At 48.2% G+C, this 16,156-nt stretch overlaps 1 protein-coding gene across 1 annotated transcript in view; it reads left to right on the top strand.

Annotated features, from left to right (window-relative positions):
- The first annotated feature begins 1,640 nt into the window (after nt 1-1,640).
- CACNB4 (calcium voltage-gated channel auxiliary subunit beta 4) overlaps nt 1,641-16,156 on the top strand; it is a 120,472-nt gene continuing 105,956 nt past the window's right edge. The window contains exons 1-2 of the mRNA XM_026103036.2: nt 1,641-1,689; nt 1,797-1,880. Of these exons, the coding sequence (XP_025958821.1) occupies nt 1,681-1,689; nt 1,797-1,880 (93 nt within the window). The 5' untranslated portion in view covers nt 1,641-1,680. The remainder of the gene's footprint in view (nt 1,690-1,796; nt 1,881-16,156) is intronic.

Here is a 16,156-nt window from a genome sequence, read left to right on the forward strand (position 1 = left end):
TGGGCTCACGGTCCAGTACTTGTCTGTAGCATCTGCATTCGCAGCTTGAGTCTGCCAAGATCTTGAGTGTGGGATGCAGTGCAACAGAGATCTCCGCGATGGGGACAATTACCATTTGTGCAGAAAACTGAATGCCATAGCATTAGTTATGGTAATTACCGCTAGTTTATGATTGTTTCTGTTCATAATAAAACAAATTTGTCTAAAGATAAAGTATTGTCAACTCACTTCTGAAAATTAAATATCTAGCTAAATACAGATAGACCACTCTTACAGGTTTCAGGTTGTCCGTAAGGGACCTAGCGTAGTTTCTTCTGTCACAGGGAGAGTTGAATCTGGGTGTAATGTCTGATACAAGCTGGGATAACTTGAATGGTTTCACCTAAACTTACTTTGTGCTCTTTAACTTCGAGACAATTTTTCACATGGATGCGTTTCCATCTGTTTTCTCCCATCGCACGCCGTGTCGATGCCAAACTCGGCGCGCACCAGACTGAAGCGTTCGGGCCCGAACTCCCCGCTGCAGAACCGCGTTACCTCAGCTCCCTTCTGCTCCCCGCCGAACCTGCAAAACCAGACGCTGCGGAGCTGCGGGCTGTGCGGGAATCGCCGCGGAGGACGAGGCCACGGCTTGCAGGAGACCGCAACAGGGCTTCCCGGCATGGTGAGCTCTGGTGAGCCTTACCTGAGGTTAGATTCAACCGCGGAGCGTCTGCTACAGGTACATTCAACTTTATTATCATTAGTCGACTCCTGTCCGTGCGGGAACCCCGGGCGGCCCTGTTGGTGGGCCCAGCGGCTCCCCTGCGCCTCGGGGCACCAGTTCCTAGCTGCCCACCTCCGTGCGGCGGGGAAGCTGCTCCCTCGTCAATCCCCTCGGACGCCGAGACCCCGTCACCGCTTCCCTGCGGCACAGAGGCAGCTCGTAAAAGCCTGACAAAACAGAAATGTGTAAAATTTAGCGACACCCATCCCTGATGACCTGGGGGGGTTGGGGCACTTTCACGGCATCGCTGTGGGGCAGCTGCGACGCCATGACTGGGACCGGGGCTCGGGAGGGGCAACGAGGGGCCGGCGCTGCCCCCGGCCCGGCCACGCCGCCTCAGGGGCTCCCGCCTCGGGGGTCGTCGCCTCACGGGCCGCGGCTCCCACCTCAGGGGCCGTTGCCTCAGGGGCCGCGGCGGCCGCCTCAGGCGCTCCCGCCTCAGAGGTCGTCGCCTCACGGACCGCGGCTCCCGCCTCAGGGGCTCCCGCCTCAGAGGTCGTCGCCTCAGGGGCTCCCGCCTCAGGCGCTCCCGCCTCAGGGGTCGTCGCCTCACGGGCCGCGGCTCCCGCCTCAGGGGCTCCCGCCTCAGGGGCTCCCGCCTCAGAGATCGTCGCCTCACGGGCCGCGGCCGCCGCCTCAGGCGCTCCCGCCTCAGGACGGCGCCCTCGCGGGCCGGGGCGGCGCCGCCGCCTGAGGAGCCGCCCGCCGCCCCCGCCCGGGCGGCGCGGCCCGCCTCGCCTCGCCCCGTCTCCCAGGTAGCTCTCTCCTCCCGCCCTGCCTCCTCCTCGCCGCCGCCGCCGCCGCCGCCGCCTCCTCGCTGCTCGCCCGGCCCCTCGGCGCACTCGCTCGGCGGCAGGCAGGCGGGCAGCCCGGCTGCGCGCAGCTCCGAGGTGCCGGCGCCGATCCTCGCTGTCATGGCTGCGGTGGGTGCTGCCGCGGGGGCGGCCGGGGCCGGGGCCGGTGGGGGGGGGGAGCGGAGCGCGGCGGTGCCGGGGGCGCGACCTTGATGTCTTCGCCTTCCCCGGCGCAGGTGACGAGGGGCACGGCGACGCGCCGCAGCCGCCTGAAGCGCTCCGACGGCAGCACCACCTCCACCAGCTTCATCCTGCGGCAGGTGAGGCCGGGCGGCGCCGCCGGGGGCTCGGGGGCCCCGCGCGTCTTTATTCCTCCCCATTTGTTTATTCTTTTTCTCCAAATGCCCAAAACCGTAACTTATTTCCATACCCGGTGCCAGGCTGGCGGGTTTGGGGGGTTTGGGGTTTTTTTTTTCCTCCTCACACCGCCCGGGAAGCGCCGCGGTTCGTCGCTTGCGCCGTGGAGCGAGGACGTGACGGCGCCGGGGCCGGAGCCGCCTCGGGGGCCGGAGCCGAAGGCAGCGGCGTCCCCCGGGGGCTGCTCCGTCGCACTTAACACTGCCCCGTGTACATATACACCTTAACAAACCGTTGGGAGCGCCTTAAGGCATCCGCAGCTGGTGTCTATTTGCCTTTTCGTGTAACTCCGGTTTCAATCGCAAGTGCAAATCTTGATGCAGGAGCAAAGTTAGCAAAGTTTGGGGGCTTTGATGCATTTGTGTTTTTCTTTTGCTTTTTTTTTTAGCGCTGTGTTTAGCAGGGTTTTTTGTGGCGCTGTTACATGGCGCGGCGGCTCCGGGGTGGGGAGCGTAGGGGTCTGGCTCGAGGCCTCGGGACCCCCCGCGTGTGCCGAAGTCGTGAGTACCGGGTGTCCGGGCTCCCCCAGCCCCTGGGGGAAGCTCAGACACGGGGAGCTAAAACTCAACCCCGAGTGCTCAAGCATTATGGGAGAAAGGCCCCAAAAATCTGGCTGAAGTTACAACTGCTTTAAAAAAAATAGCTTTATTGTATTTTGCCTGCAGATTCTGAGCTGCAGTTTATGCTTTGGGCAGATTTTCTAGTTATTCCCTGTGGCAGTGAGGGCAGGAAATACACTTTTCTTGAAAAACAGAGGCTGCGAGTTTAGAGGAGCGGAGGATTTTTGGAAAACGTGCTTGCAGTGCAGTGTCAAGAGCCCTGGCATCTCCGTTTGGGGCTTCAGGCTCGTTGGTGCTAATTATACAGTAGTCCTGCTTCCCCTGGCGCTACAGGAGTCACCTTAGCAATTTAGGTGAAACCTCCTGCTAACAGTTACCTTTTCTTTTTCTATTTCCAGTCGTACACCCTTGTCTGTTAGTTTTTACTTTATCAAGGAGGAGCTAACATCTGTATTCTCACTGGAGCTTTGCTTGCTTTCCGAAATGGTGCTTGCTAGAGAAACTTTGTTAATTTGCTTTAAAAGCAAGTGAGATGAAGTGTTTCTGAGGATTATTCCTTTTTATGTACAAAAAATTTGCCTGGAGCGTGAGCCTGTGTGCTGCACGGACACCCAAACCTCCCAGTGCCGTCAGGAGAAATGTAGGCAATTTCAAGGAAAGCAGGATTAAGTTCTTGAGGAATCTGGGGCCGCCCGTCGTGCGTGGACGTGTGTTTCGCGCCGGATGTGGAAGTTGGGTTGGTCGGTCAGAAGAGGAGACGTAAACGACCCAGGAAAGGTTCCTGTTCAGCAGATGCTGCAGGCCCTTCTTGGAGGTGTCCTGAGGAAGCTTTTGGGTGTCAGAAACGTTGATTTTGTGTCGTACTCGCACAGGCGATTGAGGGCTTGATCCCTCAGGCTGCTGCCCTGGCTGGCTGGTCTCGTTCTTGTGATTTAGACGGACGAGGTGAGTGCGATGGGCTCACACAGCCCCCGGTGTCCGAAGAGCCGAATCTGCAGCATGCGGTTTTCGAAACTGCGTGCATGTGTGCATGCTTGCACGGGCGCCCGGGAGGGCCGCTGCTCGGGTGCGGCAGCCTGGCTTCTCAGGCAGACGAGCAAGAGGTCGTGTTTGAATCGCGCTGCCTCTAATACCCTTTTCGTGTAGAGTGCACTGAAATGTTTCCTGTGATTGGCACTTTCTTCTGTGTCTCCTGCTTCAGGGCTTGGTGTGCTCTGTGAGTACCGTGTATTTCAACGTGTCCTTATCCGTCGTCTTTTGGGCACGTAGACTAGTTTTTACTCCCGAAACCTCCCTTGAAGGATTGCTTTATATTAGATAATACATTGAAGGGGCACTGCCAAATATCTGAGGCCCTTCATTTTGATATAATTGAATTATAAATAACAGTTTGTAATTCTTGCATCCTACAGTTTACCAAATTCAAATGGAAATTGAAGTGTGCAAGGATTATTTAATTGTCCTTTATAGAGAAGGTCCTGTGGCTTCCAAGGATCTGATTTCCGAACTTCAAATACTCGTGTGGATGGGGTGCACCTATTATTGTGTTCTTAACTGGCATGCTTAGCTTAATTACAGAGCTCATAAGCATGTGTAACAGGAGATCGCGACATGAAAATGCACATTTAAATGAGACTGAGGGCAGCTGTATGCCTAAACTCCTAATCAGACCTCGTTAATCTTATTAGAAAAATCAGGTGGCTAAATGCTTATTACTGTGTTTTTTTATTTTTTTTCCTTGTAGCATCATTCCGTATCTATCAATTTCCCTTCCCCCCCCCCCAAAAAAAAAAAAACCCAACTTTCCTTCTGGGCCCAGGGCGATGGTTCGTGTTCTCGGCGCCAGCTCTGCAGCGGTGGCAGCAGCCGCTGACGGAGCGAGCGGTGCAGTCGGGCCGACACGGCTGCTCTTTCCGCGCCAGCATCCGTCCTGCCCCGGCAGAGCGAGCTGCTGCGTGCGTTCAGTCTGTTACATAAATACAACTTCAGCTCCATTCAAAATACTATAAAATAATTGGATCCCTAGCAGACCCCACCTATCCCAAATGAGAGAGAAACCGGCGAATTACTGTCGTTTTCCAAGATGAAACGTCAGAAATTTAAAACAGTAGAAGATCTGCAGTGTTTTACTATCCAGATGCCTTTTACACAGGCAAGTGTGAGAGTTTTCTGTATGAGATCAGTAAGATTTCACTTGAATTGTGTGAGCTGAGCAACAAAAATAACTCTCGGATTGCCTCCCACCTTCCCCTCGCCAGGGAGGGTGTGCAGAAGAGTTAACTTAGGGGTGTTTGGGAAAGGGTCACCTTAGCTCTGCCTGTGAATTTAATATAATATCCCTGCCCATGGGATAATTCGGTTCCTCAAGACAATATTTCCCTTGCGCAATGATGTTTCTGCTGTTCCTTTAGTGCTAGAAAAGGCATTTTTCTCAATCTTCATGACTAATAATTTTTCCTTGAGAATGAGAACAGAAAATTTCAGCTCACAGGGTACATACGTGGAGCAGCTCCAGGTGCACACTATTACTGTGCTTTCAGCCAGGTGTGACATTTTCTCTAATGGTAAGCAGGCTTTTGAGGTGTGAGTGAAAAATGTCCTAAAACGGAAATTTTGTTATTGTCTTCCTTTTATTAAGGGGAGACCGAAACCCCACAAAATGGAATTCTTCACTTCTCATTATATTGCATTTAATTTTTGGTTTAAATTCATTGGTCAATTCAAAGAAGTCTTTACTAACAGAATAATGTGTGGACAAACTTGTAAATTTGTATTTTTGTCAACATTACATGGTGGTAAGTAAAAACAGGCAATCATTTTGAGTCTTCTTATGCATGTGTCAATAAAATGGCAGAACTACTAATTTTGGTATCATGAGTGTGGAAAGCAGACAATGCCCGTAATTGCTTCTTAGCTTCAGAGAAGCTGCGCTGAAAGCGATGGATTAAGTGGCGTACAAATGGGAACAGATAGGCACGTGCTGGAGATCAGTGGGCTCGTAGAGAAGTTTATCACATTCAGTGAGTAAAATCATTCTTATCCTTGGATGACCTGGGGTGCAGCCTGCTTCACAGCCTCGTCTGAGGGCAACTAATTTGCAAAAAGTGAAAAGCGGTGAAATTCATGGCCCTTGTTTCTGCTTAGAAAAGCTTTAAGGCATTTGCTGTGAGTATGTGAATAAAGGGACAGCTCGTACGTGTCATGCCAGGAGTGTGTGCGGGTGCTTTGCTCTGCCAGAACTGTGGCTTTCGCAGTGTCCCATGGGTGTCTATGGGAGCTGCTTCATGCAGAGCTGTATGGGCTGCTCAGGGTTAATCGCCAAAGAGCCTGGGCTTTTTTCGTTGTTGTTTAACGGAAGAAGGGAGAGCGAGGCTGGTGCGTGGGCCACGTGTCCCCGGAGTTGTACGTGAATTCCGGTGGAAAGGGGGTTCCTGTGGTCTTTTTCCCCTGTATTGTTGTAGAAGGTGGCAGTGCATTGAATTGGCTGTTGTGTTTGATACCCCACTGGTTGCCCGTTATGGGCAGTGGCACGTGTTGTGTGCATGCAGTTTGGATAACACTTGAATTCGTATAATTTTCTATCAGAAGTCCATTGAAGTCAGCAGTATTCTTTCTCCTTGATTCCATTTGGATGCAGTTCAGGGCTAAATTGCTTTAGGATACATGGGGATAAATGTTATTTCATTTAATGTCGGTAACTACCTATCAATTAAAGAGCTAATTTGTGAAAACGTTTGCAACTCTTCTTCATTTTAGCGACTGAAAGTTTGCCTTCTACTTTCCTGAAATAGCCTGCGATACTATTTGATCGTAGCGAAGCAGGATGGCAGCTCGCGTGGAAGTTCTTGGAGCAGTCGGGGCACCGCTGGCTGTTGCGCTGTGGAGGCCGAGCGCGGTAGGTGAGCCGGCTCCGCCGCTGCCCCCCGATCCCAGCGATGCCAGAGGGCCCCCGTGGGCTCCGTGCTGCAGAGCCACGGTCCGGTCGTGCTCTGAGCAGGACATCCCGTGTCTGTAGAGCTGCAGAAACTGCATAAAAATTTCAAGCTGTGAAGTGGGCAGCCTCTGTCTTGAGTGGCACAACCAAAGCCATGAGTAAACCTGGCATCGAAGCTGTTAAGCACGATATTTGAGTGAAGAACTGGTGTATAAAATTGTTCTTCTTATGTGGCAGGTGCTGCTCAGTTATATTTAAGAAGCCCCTTAAGGGACAGAAGTCAATTATCGACATGGTGACGTAAGAGAATAAGTAGGTCAGCCGAAAACATATGCTTATAATTTTGCAAACACTGTAATAATAATTCATTGTTTTTCTGGTCAATTTTATGTTTCTACTTCTTACTTGAACAGTGTGGGACTTGTAAGGGTACGCGGCTATCTTTTTATCTTTGTCTTCTGATATCCTAATTCTTACTGCCTATGATTTTTAATGGAATTTATTTCCTTGAGAAAAGTCACGTTACCTGTGAATGGCAACAAAAGTCACCCAAAGGTTATGTGACAGCACCATGTTTTGTCAAAGGAAAGTGACACATGACGTCTACTCCTTTATTGCATGTGACATCTGTCGAGTTAGCTGTGCGGAGATGCTGCAGCTTTTCTTTGTAGGTGTGTGTCGCAGAGGTCATTAAAATCTCTTACAGTATGCTAATACGATTTTGGGGGGAAAAGCCCGTAGAGAACCTCCAGTGCAAGTTTTCTTTAAATATACTAAATGGCTCTATCTGCAGAACCTGGATTACGACCCCCTAGGGGAAAGTTAACGTCTGAAAAAGACTTTCATACGTGGAGGTAGGTTGAAAAATATATTAGAATGGGTCTGCGCTTGTGAAGGTGAAACTGTAACCTCCATTCCTCCTTCCCTTCCCGCCTCGAAACACGGCTGGCGGAGTATGTGCTCAGGTTCTGCCTCGGACCTGGGTGTCTCACTGGTGTTGCGCCAGCGTAGTTACTTTGGTTTGGCACGTGTGAAATGTTTTATGATTTTTTACTAACCAAATTGCAGCCCTTACTGCAGGTGCAATGAAGCGAGCTTACAGTCCATGTGATTCTCTGCGAGAAGAGTAGGAAATGCCTGGATGAAGAGTGTTTTATAAAGAAGTATGTGGAGGGGAAACAGTTCTTCCCTGCTGTAGCTGAGAGTTAAAATGGTGCAACTGCAGCGTGTAGGTTATGGCATGTCTGAGCATGTATATGCTGTTGATCGCCATGGTATCTGATTCTCTGCCTCCTCTTAGCAGATGGATATTTAGTGATAGGGAAGGATTTCTGGTGACTTCCTGGTGCTGGTCTCTACAGGTCCTGTCTCCTCCTCTCCCCACGATATCTGTCTTTCCCTAATTCTAGGTCTCCTTTTGGGGTGCCCTTTTCACTTAGGGAAGACTTGGTTGGATTAAGTTTGGTGAGGTGGAGAATGGTTTTCTTGGTTAAAAAGGTGTCGCATTAGAATAGTTCTGCTTCTGCAGATGTAACCAAAATTGAAGTCCAGTAGTCGGCCCTGTGTTTTGGTCCTTATTCTGCAAAGCTGCTGCCTGTCTGCGTATGTGCCTGACTGCTTTGCTGTGTAAGCTTTGTGATAGTCTGCGTGCCTGAAGTGAAATACCTAGTTATCTGCTCTTTGATATTAGCAGGGTCTTATAACAAAATCTTGCTGAAAAACTCATAGTAGTTAGTGGAAATCCTTCTAAGCTAGCATCAGAAACTTAAAGTGAAGGCATTGAGTGTACCTGTTCATTCCAGGTACGTTTGACTTTAGATAAAAATATATCTAAACATGCAGTTTATTTCTGGAGTTTTTTGGCCACTGTTGTTTAAAGATAGCTGAAGTTAAGCCAATTTCCTTTTGAAATAGAGCAACACAGTGTCGTATCTCACAGTGCTTGTGCTTCCTTCAAATGCAATATTGGGAAGAAAAACATGGTTTTCCATTACTTCACCAGCTCTCAAACTCTAAGAACATTTAAAAAAAAGTAATCACATTCTGACAAAAAAAAAAAAAAAGAAAAGTAATAATCTTTCAAAAGGCTTTTGTTTTTTTGTTTTCGGGATCAGCTTCTTTGTGTGTGGACGTGGGATTGTGTGGTCCTTACTGCAGGGCCAAGCAGGACTCTAGTTGGATGCTGGCATCCAAATTCAAATATCATCTTGTGTAGCCAAGAAAAAATAATTTTGGATATCAGATTTGGGAGGCTTTAAAGGAGTTTGAGTTTTGTTTCTTGTTGTTAGTAAATCTGAGAAGCTTTCCCGTGGCACGTGGGCTGTTACATCCCAAGTGTGCTGTCTCAGGTGCGTCTTCTCAGAGATGATGTGCCCGGCTTCACTTATCTGCTCTGAAAAATGTTGAAAATAAGGGTGTATGTAATGAGAGGAATGCCTGTCCTGAATTGCAATTTTGATATTTTTCCTAGTAGTTCATCGTAGTATTTTCAGACCGTACCGTAAAGTAGTGATTTTATTTAGGGGGAAGGGTGGTCACACTGGATTCTGTTGCCAAACTAACAGAAAAAACACATTCCTGGTACCAGTTAAGAGGAATCGAATTTCATCTTGGCTTGTCAGTGACACATGTAGGCAACTTTAGTGACCAATTCTTATCAAGCTTTTTACAGACATTTGATTTCTTGCTTTGTTCTTGCAATTTTTGTCTTAAAATAAGAGTGAAACAGAAACATTAATCGGTGATCTTGAGGTTTTGATCTTCTGTAACGTGGGTTTTCTGACATGCAGGAGGTGCGTGATGCTGAGGGCTGTCGTCCGTTCCAACCTCAACATTCAGAGAACAGGGCAGTTCTCAAAATCAAACGCTGATTAGATTAGTTACATACATATCTGCAACAGAGCAGATTAGAATTTCAGAACTTACCAGGATGAGCTCAATTCTACTGTGAGTCATTAATGTCTAAAATATAACTTACTGTCATAGAATATGCCTATTCCTCAGACACAGGACTGGATCATTATTTTTCTCTATACAGCATTTAGAAACTGTTAAAGCATTTGACAGGTGAATAAAAGATTCGGTCCTTTCTCCGAAGAAGGTAAGCCTTGTCTGCGTGGCAGAGTGACATTGTTTCAACTCACATTTATTCTTGTATCAGTGTAGCTTAACTAATACAACAGTGAAATCTTTTAACTTAAACCATAGGTTTAAGACCAGTTTACTTCAATTTAACCTAGATCCATAGACTTGCAAAAAACCAAAATAAGCCATGCTTGAGTCAGAAAGATTTCCATGGAGCCGTTGGTTTGAGCTTACCAACCCGCATCTGAATTTGGTGTTGGTTTGCAGCGATGACACTTGCTCTTTTGCACAGCAGCACAGAATAAGTTTACAAAGGTACCTCTGGGCTTTGGGAGGAATTGGTGAGTGTTTAGTGCTGACGTCGCCGGGGCCTGAGTTTGGTTTCCTAACCGCGGAGGTGTTTCTCGGGACAGCCCATCCGCGAAGGGCAGGCGGCTGCGGCCGCCCGGGCTGAGGAGCGCCAGGAGCCTGCGGATGCTGCTGCACGATGCAGCGTGGCCACCAAAATGATCTGAGCCAACATGGCCGGATTTGCCCACGATGGATTGGAGAGCTGCTGTCTCCTGCCGGCTGGTGAGCTGGAGTGACTACAGCCAACTGCTGTGTGGTACGAACACAGCAGGTTAAAAACCTTTTACAAGCACAGCTAGGTTGGAAGAAAAGGTCTGCTGTGACCCTGGTGAGACAAATGATGAAAACTGTCATAGATTATTGAAATGATGAAGGCTGTCAAATGAAATGGTGCTTTGCTAGTGCTGTGTGTGTGTGTCAGTGGTTGAGGGTGTTATATCCAAACCATGTTCAACCATCGTGCTCACTGGTGCTGATGACTCTTAAATAACCTCTCTCCTCTCTCTCCCTTCCCGCTGGACGCTGCCTAGGCAGACTCAGAGTTGCAGGACACGCAGCCGATGCCTTCCTAGAGTTGCTGTGTCATTCGGTTCAAGAGGCTGGTGGACTTGGAGCGTGTCGCCCGCTCTCGGACCCTGTGTTCGGTGCCGCTGGCGGTGTTGGGCTGCGAGCGGCACGTGCGCTGCTGTCTCCTTCCCACCACGGTGCTGAGATCACAGGCAGCCCCAAATCTTGCCTTCACTGGGTTTTTCCTCCCACCGTTGGGCGGAGAAAAGGGGGGCAAGCTTCAAAAGTCTGAAATAACAGTGGAGGCAAATTTAAGCAATTTTTTTTTAAGCGCCTCTTAAGGAGGTTCGCTCGGTTATATTAATAATAAACTCTTGTCCGTACTACTCCGTGAACATGGCCAGCGCAGCACGTGGAAGTGGAGCATGATTCATCTCCCCGGCATGCCAACGTTCAGAAAGCGGTGTGTTCTCCGCTAGCAGTTACTGGCGCAAAATAATAGCTAATAAGATTGTCAGAAATCTTGTGGATGACAGCTAACCACATTAGCACTCTCCTTTATGTGTATTTGATGGACTCATTGGCACAGATTCATAGAAGTCTGAGCCTTTAAAATTCTCACTTAAAAAATTTATATCCTGTTCTTCAGCAGATGTGCTGACCGGCTTATTGTCTCCATGGCAACAAGGTTTCGTTTTTAAAATAGCCTAAAGTCACAAAAGAGAAGTCAGATATTAATAGCAGAATCAGCGTAGGTATGAATAAAGAAACAGGATTTGGCTATTCTGCATCCAAAATTTCCTCTTTTTGGAGTTGTCTGTGTCTCTGTACATAGTGTGGGTGTTTGTTTAAATGTATTTTTCTAGTATGACCTATAAAATTAATTCTCTATTCATGCAATGTTATTACAATGGAATAGTTACATGATTACAGTAACAAAATACTAGCATAATACAAAATACGTAATATTTAATATGTAATCATTTAAAAACGTCTTTACAAACATGGGCTGCATACAATAGTAGCAACATACATTTGTACCATCGTCCGCATTTTTGCAGTGGGGAAGCTTGAGGCAGAAGCTCTTTGTGACCTGAGAAACCCGGCGTTAATAATGGGGCTGGAGTGCCTTTCCCAGCCCGGGTCTTCCACGACCTTGCGACGGTCTCACTGCGATTTCTTTTTCCCCTGGTATTTTTGCTGTATGGTAACAGAATGCGCCAAACTCCGCTTGTGTGATTATAGCGTAACAACGAGAGCTGGAGCCATTCTAACAGATTTTGGGAACTAAAGCCATGAAAAGTCTTTGACTGCATTTGCTGTCATGCAGTTTCTATGGACACGAATAGTTTGTGTCAACTGCAATCTTGATGTGATTGTCTATGCTGAATATAGAGGAAGCAGAGATGATTACATGGGACTCCAAACCTGTATTTGTTAAAATACGTTCTGTTGCTTTGAAAAGAACATGGTACAGACAGAAATAGCTTTTTTCCTAAAAGTCTTAGGCCTCGGGTGACCTGCAGGGTGGAAAAAATAGCTTCCGAACTCCTTTTTGTTTGTTTCGGGGCTATATGGGGAAGCCTGAAATGTATTATCTTCCAAATTCTGCTTTAAAAAAAAAAAATCATAATCTTATTTTGCTGGCGTTCTGCTTTGGCATGCTGGCGTTTAGACTGGAGCTTCTTCGGCCACGTAGGACATTGAAAGGATCTTTTAATACGCTTGCTGCGAGCCAGGAACTGTCAGAAGATGACTTTGATAATAGATATGAGATAATTTGAGAATTGAGAAAAGATATCAAAAACGTATTTAGAGTCTGAGTAGCAATGTCTGTTTTTGTCAGTTCTATTCAGTTTTTGGCTGCTTGCAGTGAGCTCAGCAGCTGTCCGTGATGTCCCGGCGGGGAGCGGGGCGCACGGTCGGATAGGGCTCCCGTGCCGCCGCCTGTCCCTGTTGTTTGGGTAAATCTGAAGCTTTCTTAAAACGCGTTGAGGGAAGACACAGATCTCCTCCTGCTTTCTTCCCGTCCCATTTCTCTGCAAGTCATCTGTGTTGTTATAAAGAACGTGTATTTTTGCCACTGCCTTACTTTGCAACCTTACACAAGCCGTATGACGTGTAAGATGGTGTTGCTCCTCTGTCACGTTTCACCTGCAGAAACATTTTTGGTGGTTTGTTCCCTGGGAGGAAGAGGAGGCAATTTGCTAAGTCAGCAAGCTCTGTGTGCCTGAAATGTTGTAGCGAGGCGTTGCTGCACCTCCGGCCTTCTGGGCACGGTGGTGCGATGCCCTGTGAAACACCTTCTTGGGGACATCATGCATGGGATGCTTCCACTCCTGTGGAGTGTTTTGGGGGCCTTTTGGGGTGACAAAGACGCTTTATACGTGGAAGGTCGCAGCTGGAAATTGTGTGTTAGGGATCAGTCGAAAGGGGTCCGCTGGAGCTAGGCTGGCTGCACATGCTGCTGAAGCCTTTAGGTGTGTTGTGGTCAATTTTGTGATCGTGCTCAGAAGTGAAGGGTGCGTCTGTACGTAATTTAGAGGAAAAAAAGTGATTTTACTTAGACATGGAGATTCCCTTGCCCTGCCTCCCCCGGTTCAGTGTAACGTGTCAAATACTCCTAGGAGGTGCAGCCAGCTCCTGCAGAGCAGCTGTCTGGGTAGGGTGGTGCGAAGGGAAGCCTGGAAGTGCTGCAAGGTCCCACGTCCCTCCAGCAATAGGTTCCCGGCTGCCAGTCATTGGCACAACACCGATCGTTCATGTAGCAACCCATGAAAGGGATAGTTTGTTCTTAAATATGAAGGATGTAGAGGACTGAAAGGAAACCTAATCCAAAATTCAGTTGTTATAAACTGGGTGGCTTGATCTGTCAGGCTTTGAGGGACGTTCGTTCTGCGAGTGATCTGCTCTTAGCAGTTGGAACCGAATCCCCCCCTAAGAGAAATGCCATAAGCCTGTGGGCTTCTTCCTTCTTTTATTCATCTTAGAATGATGAAAATGACCTTGGCACGAGGCATTTCTTGGGGATTAATGACCAGTTGGGGTTAATGGCCCGAGTTATATTAAACTTCCAGCCAGCCATTAATCTTCAAAGTGCCTATGGCTTAAATATTCTGTTCATATATATATATATTTTTATCATCTTGGGCCATTAGCAATAGCTTCACCCCCTCTCTCCCCTCCCTATCTGCCTGGATCGTAGGGAGAAAATCGACGCTGCCCCGTGGGGTGATAATGCAAATGCTCGAGCTGGGCTGGCTGTTTTCATGAGAAGACTTATCACCCCGGGGCGTTTGGCAGGAAACCGCTGGCGGCGGTGACGGTGGTGCTGGGTGCCAGGGATAATGAAGCATGTCTTTACAGCTTTCTGCGGCCTCTGATGGGATGAGACGAGGGAATCTAGGTCTTCTGAAGCTAACCTATTTCTTTCAGAGAGAAAGGTCAAGTCGGAGACAGAGAAAGGAAGAAGGAGACGGGTTAAAAAGAAGCTGCAGGACGATGAGGGAGCTGGAGAAGGGACTGAGGCTGGAGCACGGTCAAGCGACGGCCAGGCTATCGGAGCATGTTTCTGTGCGCTGTCCAACCTCAGCTCCTCACCTTGCTTTCCCCTCCTTCCAAAAATTCCCTCTTGTCCCTGGCCTTGGTTTCCCCGTGCTTCCTCCTCCCGCGTGCCTCTCGTTCCTCCCCCTGAATCCCAGCAGCCTGCGCCTTGCCCGGTTTTGCCTATCCTTTTCCCCGGAGCTAGGCAGCTCGCGCAGACAGGAGCGTTCGCTAGGCAAAGCGCAGGTCAAGCGCAGCTGCTGTAGGACTGTGGCTCTCCAGCCTCTTAATAAATCGTCAGCGTTTGCCGATGGTAACGTACTCCATCTGCCGCGTTTGTAATTGCACTGTTGTACTAGACGGAGTAGGAGAAGGGAAAATCGCAAGTTTTGATTAAAATAACTATTTAAATTTGACCACAGACAATGTGTTTTCAATTTTTCCCTCTCGCGTTCTGTATGTCAAATCTTGTATTTCTCTCTTAAAACTGACAGTGGACTCAGCATGTTGTGACACTCGCTAGCTAACGAGAGCTGCCTGGTATGTGGAGTGCCAGCGTCAGCCAAGCAGGGTGATGCGAAGAGGCTAAAAAAAAAACAGGCAGAGAAAAAGGAGATAAGAAATGGGGAGGGGAAAGGAGAGACTGGGAAAGAAGAGGCAGAATATGTCCCTAGCTGAATGTAAAAATGTTTGCACAACAAAAAGTATATGAACTGAGAGGGTTAGTAGAGGCTTGCCAGAGTGGCCAGCTTCTACACCACTGTGGCCTTCTGTGACTTTATTCATCCATGTTTGTAGGATCCTGGAAGGAAGACTTTTTTTTTTTCCCCCCCCCCTTTTTGAGGGCTGTTTGCAACTGGATGAGTCCTAACCATGCTCCCTGTAGAGTTAGGGAGAGGATTGGTAGAAATATTGGCAAAAAAGAGGCAGAGGGAAGGCCAGAGGAATCTGCCACCACTCTGGTACACGGTGGTCCTGAGGGCGTCCAGTCTCTGCCTTTCTCTTTTCCCAGGGCATTTCTCCAGGCCTAGGATCTGGTTTGTGAGGCTTTTGCAATGCACTGTGATTTTTTTTCCCAGTGTCTTGAAGTCTTGGCTTCAGTCCAGCGCATGTGGCACTGTTTTCTCAGTGGTAAGGACAAGGTTACTCTGTGACCAAAGCTTCAGAAAGCAAAGCAAAGTATACTTAGCCCAAAAGCCTTACCAAAAACCCCTTTCCAGACAATACATGCTGCATGTCTAACTTGTCAGGCACTCATCCAAACTTCATGCAAGGCTCTTGTGATAGGACTAAAATACCTCACACCCTCTTACAGGGTCTGTCCGTCTTGGCCGTGGTCCCGTGTCAGTTCCTGCCATTTCAGCTGTTGGTCGGAGCGTGAGTCTCCTGTCTTTTCCGATTAAGGTGGTGGCTTTATTTTGTGTCGGGCTCTTTGCATTGCCGTGCAGCCCTTGTTCGAGGTAGAACTAGCAGCAGTGATTTTCTCAGGGAATGATGCTCCGAAAGGTTAGGCGCTGCTGCCGTTCCAGTATTGAGGATTTGCAGGAATTGTTCCACAAGGCCTTTAACTCTTGAAGGGAGGGCACCGCTGAGCTGAGAATGCAGTTGGTATCTACCCCATAAAGATACATTACAACAAAAAATGAAGCTGGAATAATGTTCCCAAAGTTACTGCAGTAATTTTAGACTCTTTGCCCATTCTCTCTCTCTTTTTTTCTTCTTTTTAAGTGAAAGCATGAATTTTGAATCTCAATGTTGAGCCCCCAAAAGCTAGTCTCAAGTGTCTGATACAGCAGAGGAGATAAACTAGAAGAGGGTGCTTTATTCTTAGCTGTATTCAGTAGTTGGGAGGTAGACAGTGTTCACTGTCAAACGGAAGATTTTCAGAGCCTGAGTGCATTAAAAAAAAAAAAAATTAATGATATGACCATTGCTGAGCAGAGCACACCCATCTGTTTGAATATCCAGGCCCTCCTTTGTATGATTTTTATAATAATGAATTGCTTCTCATGTCAAGTGCTGAAATAACTATCACGTAGGCTGATTTTGTCTTCCAGGGAACATTGTGAACAGCAGCATACACGTGACGTGTCCCTGCTACGCAGCTTGGCTCCTTGATCCTTACCTGCTTCCCTCTCAGTTCACTTTTAATGTGCTGTTTCTCTTTTGTCAGATGTGGCACTGTGAAGGTATTACTGAC

Source organism: Dromaius novaehollandiae, chromosome 7 (genome assembly GCF_036370855.1).
Source record: "Dromaius novaehollandiae isolate bDroNov1 chromosome 7, bDroNov1.hap1, whole genome shotgun sequence".
NCBI lineage: Eukaryota > Metazoa > Chordata > Aves > Casuariiformes > Dromaiidae > Dromaius > Dromaius novaehollandiae.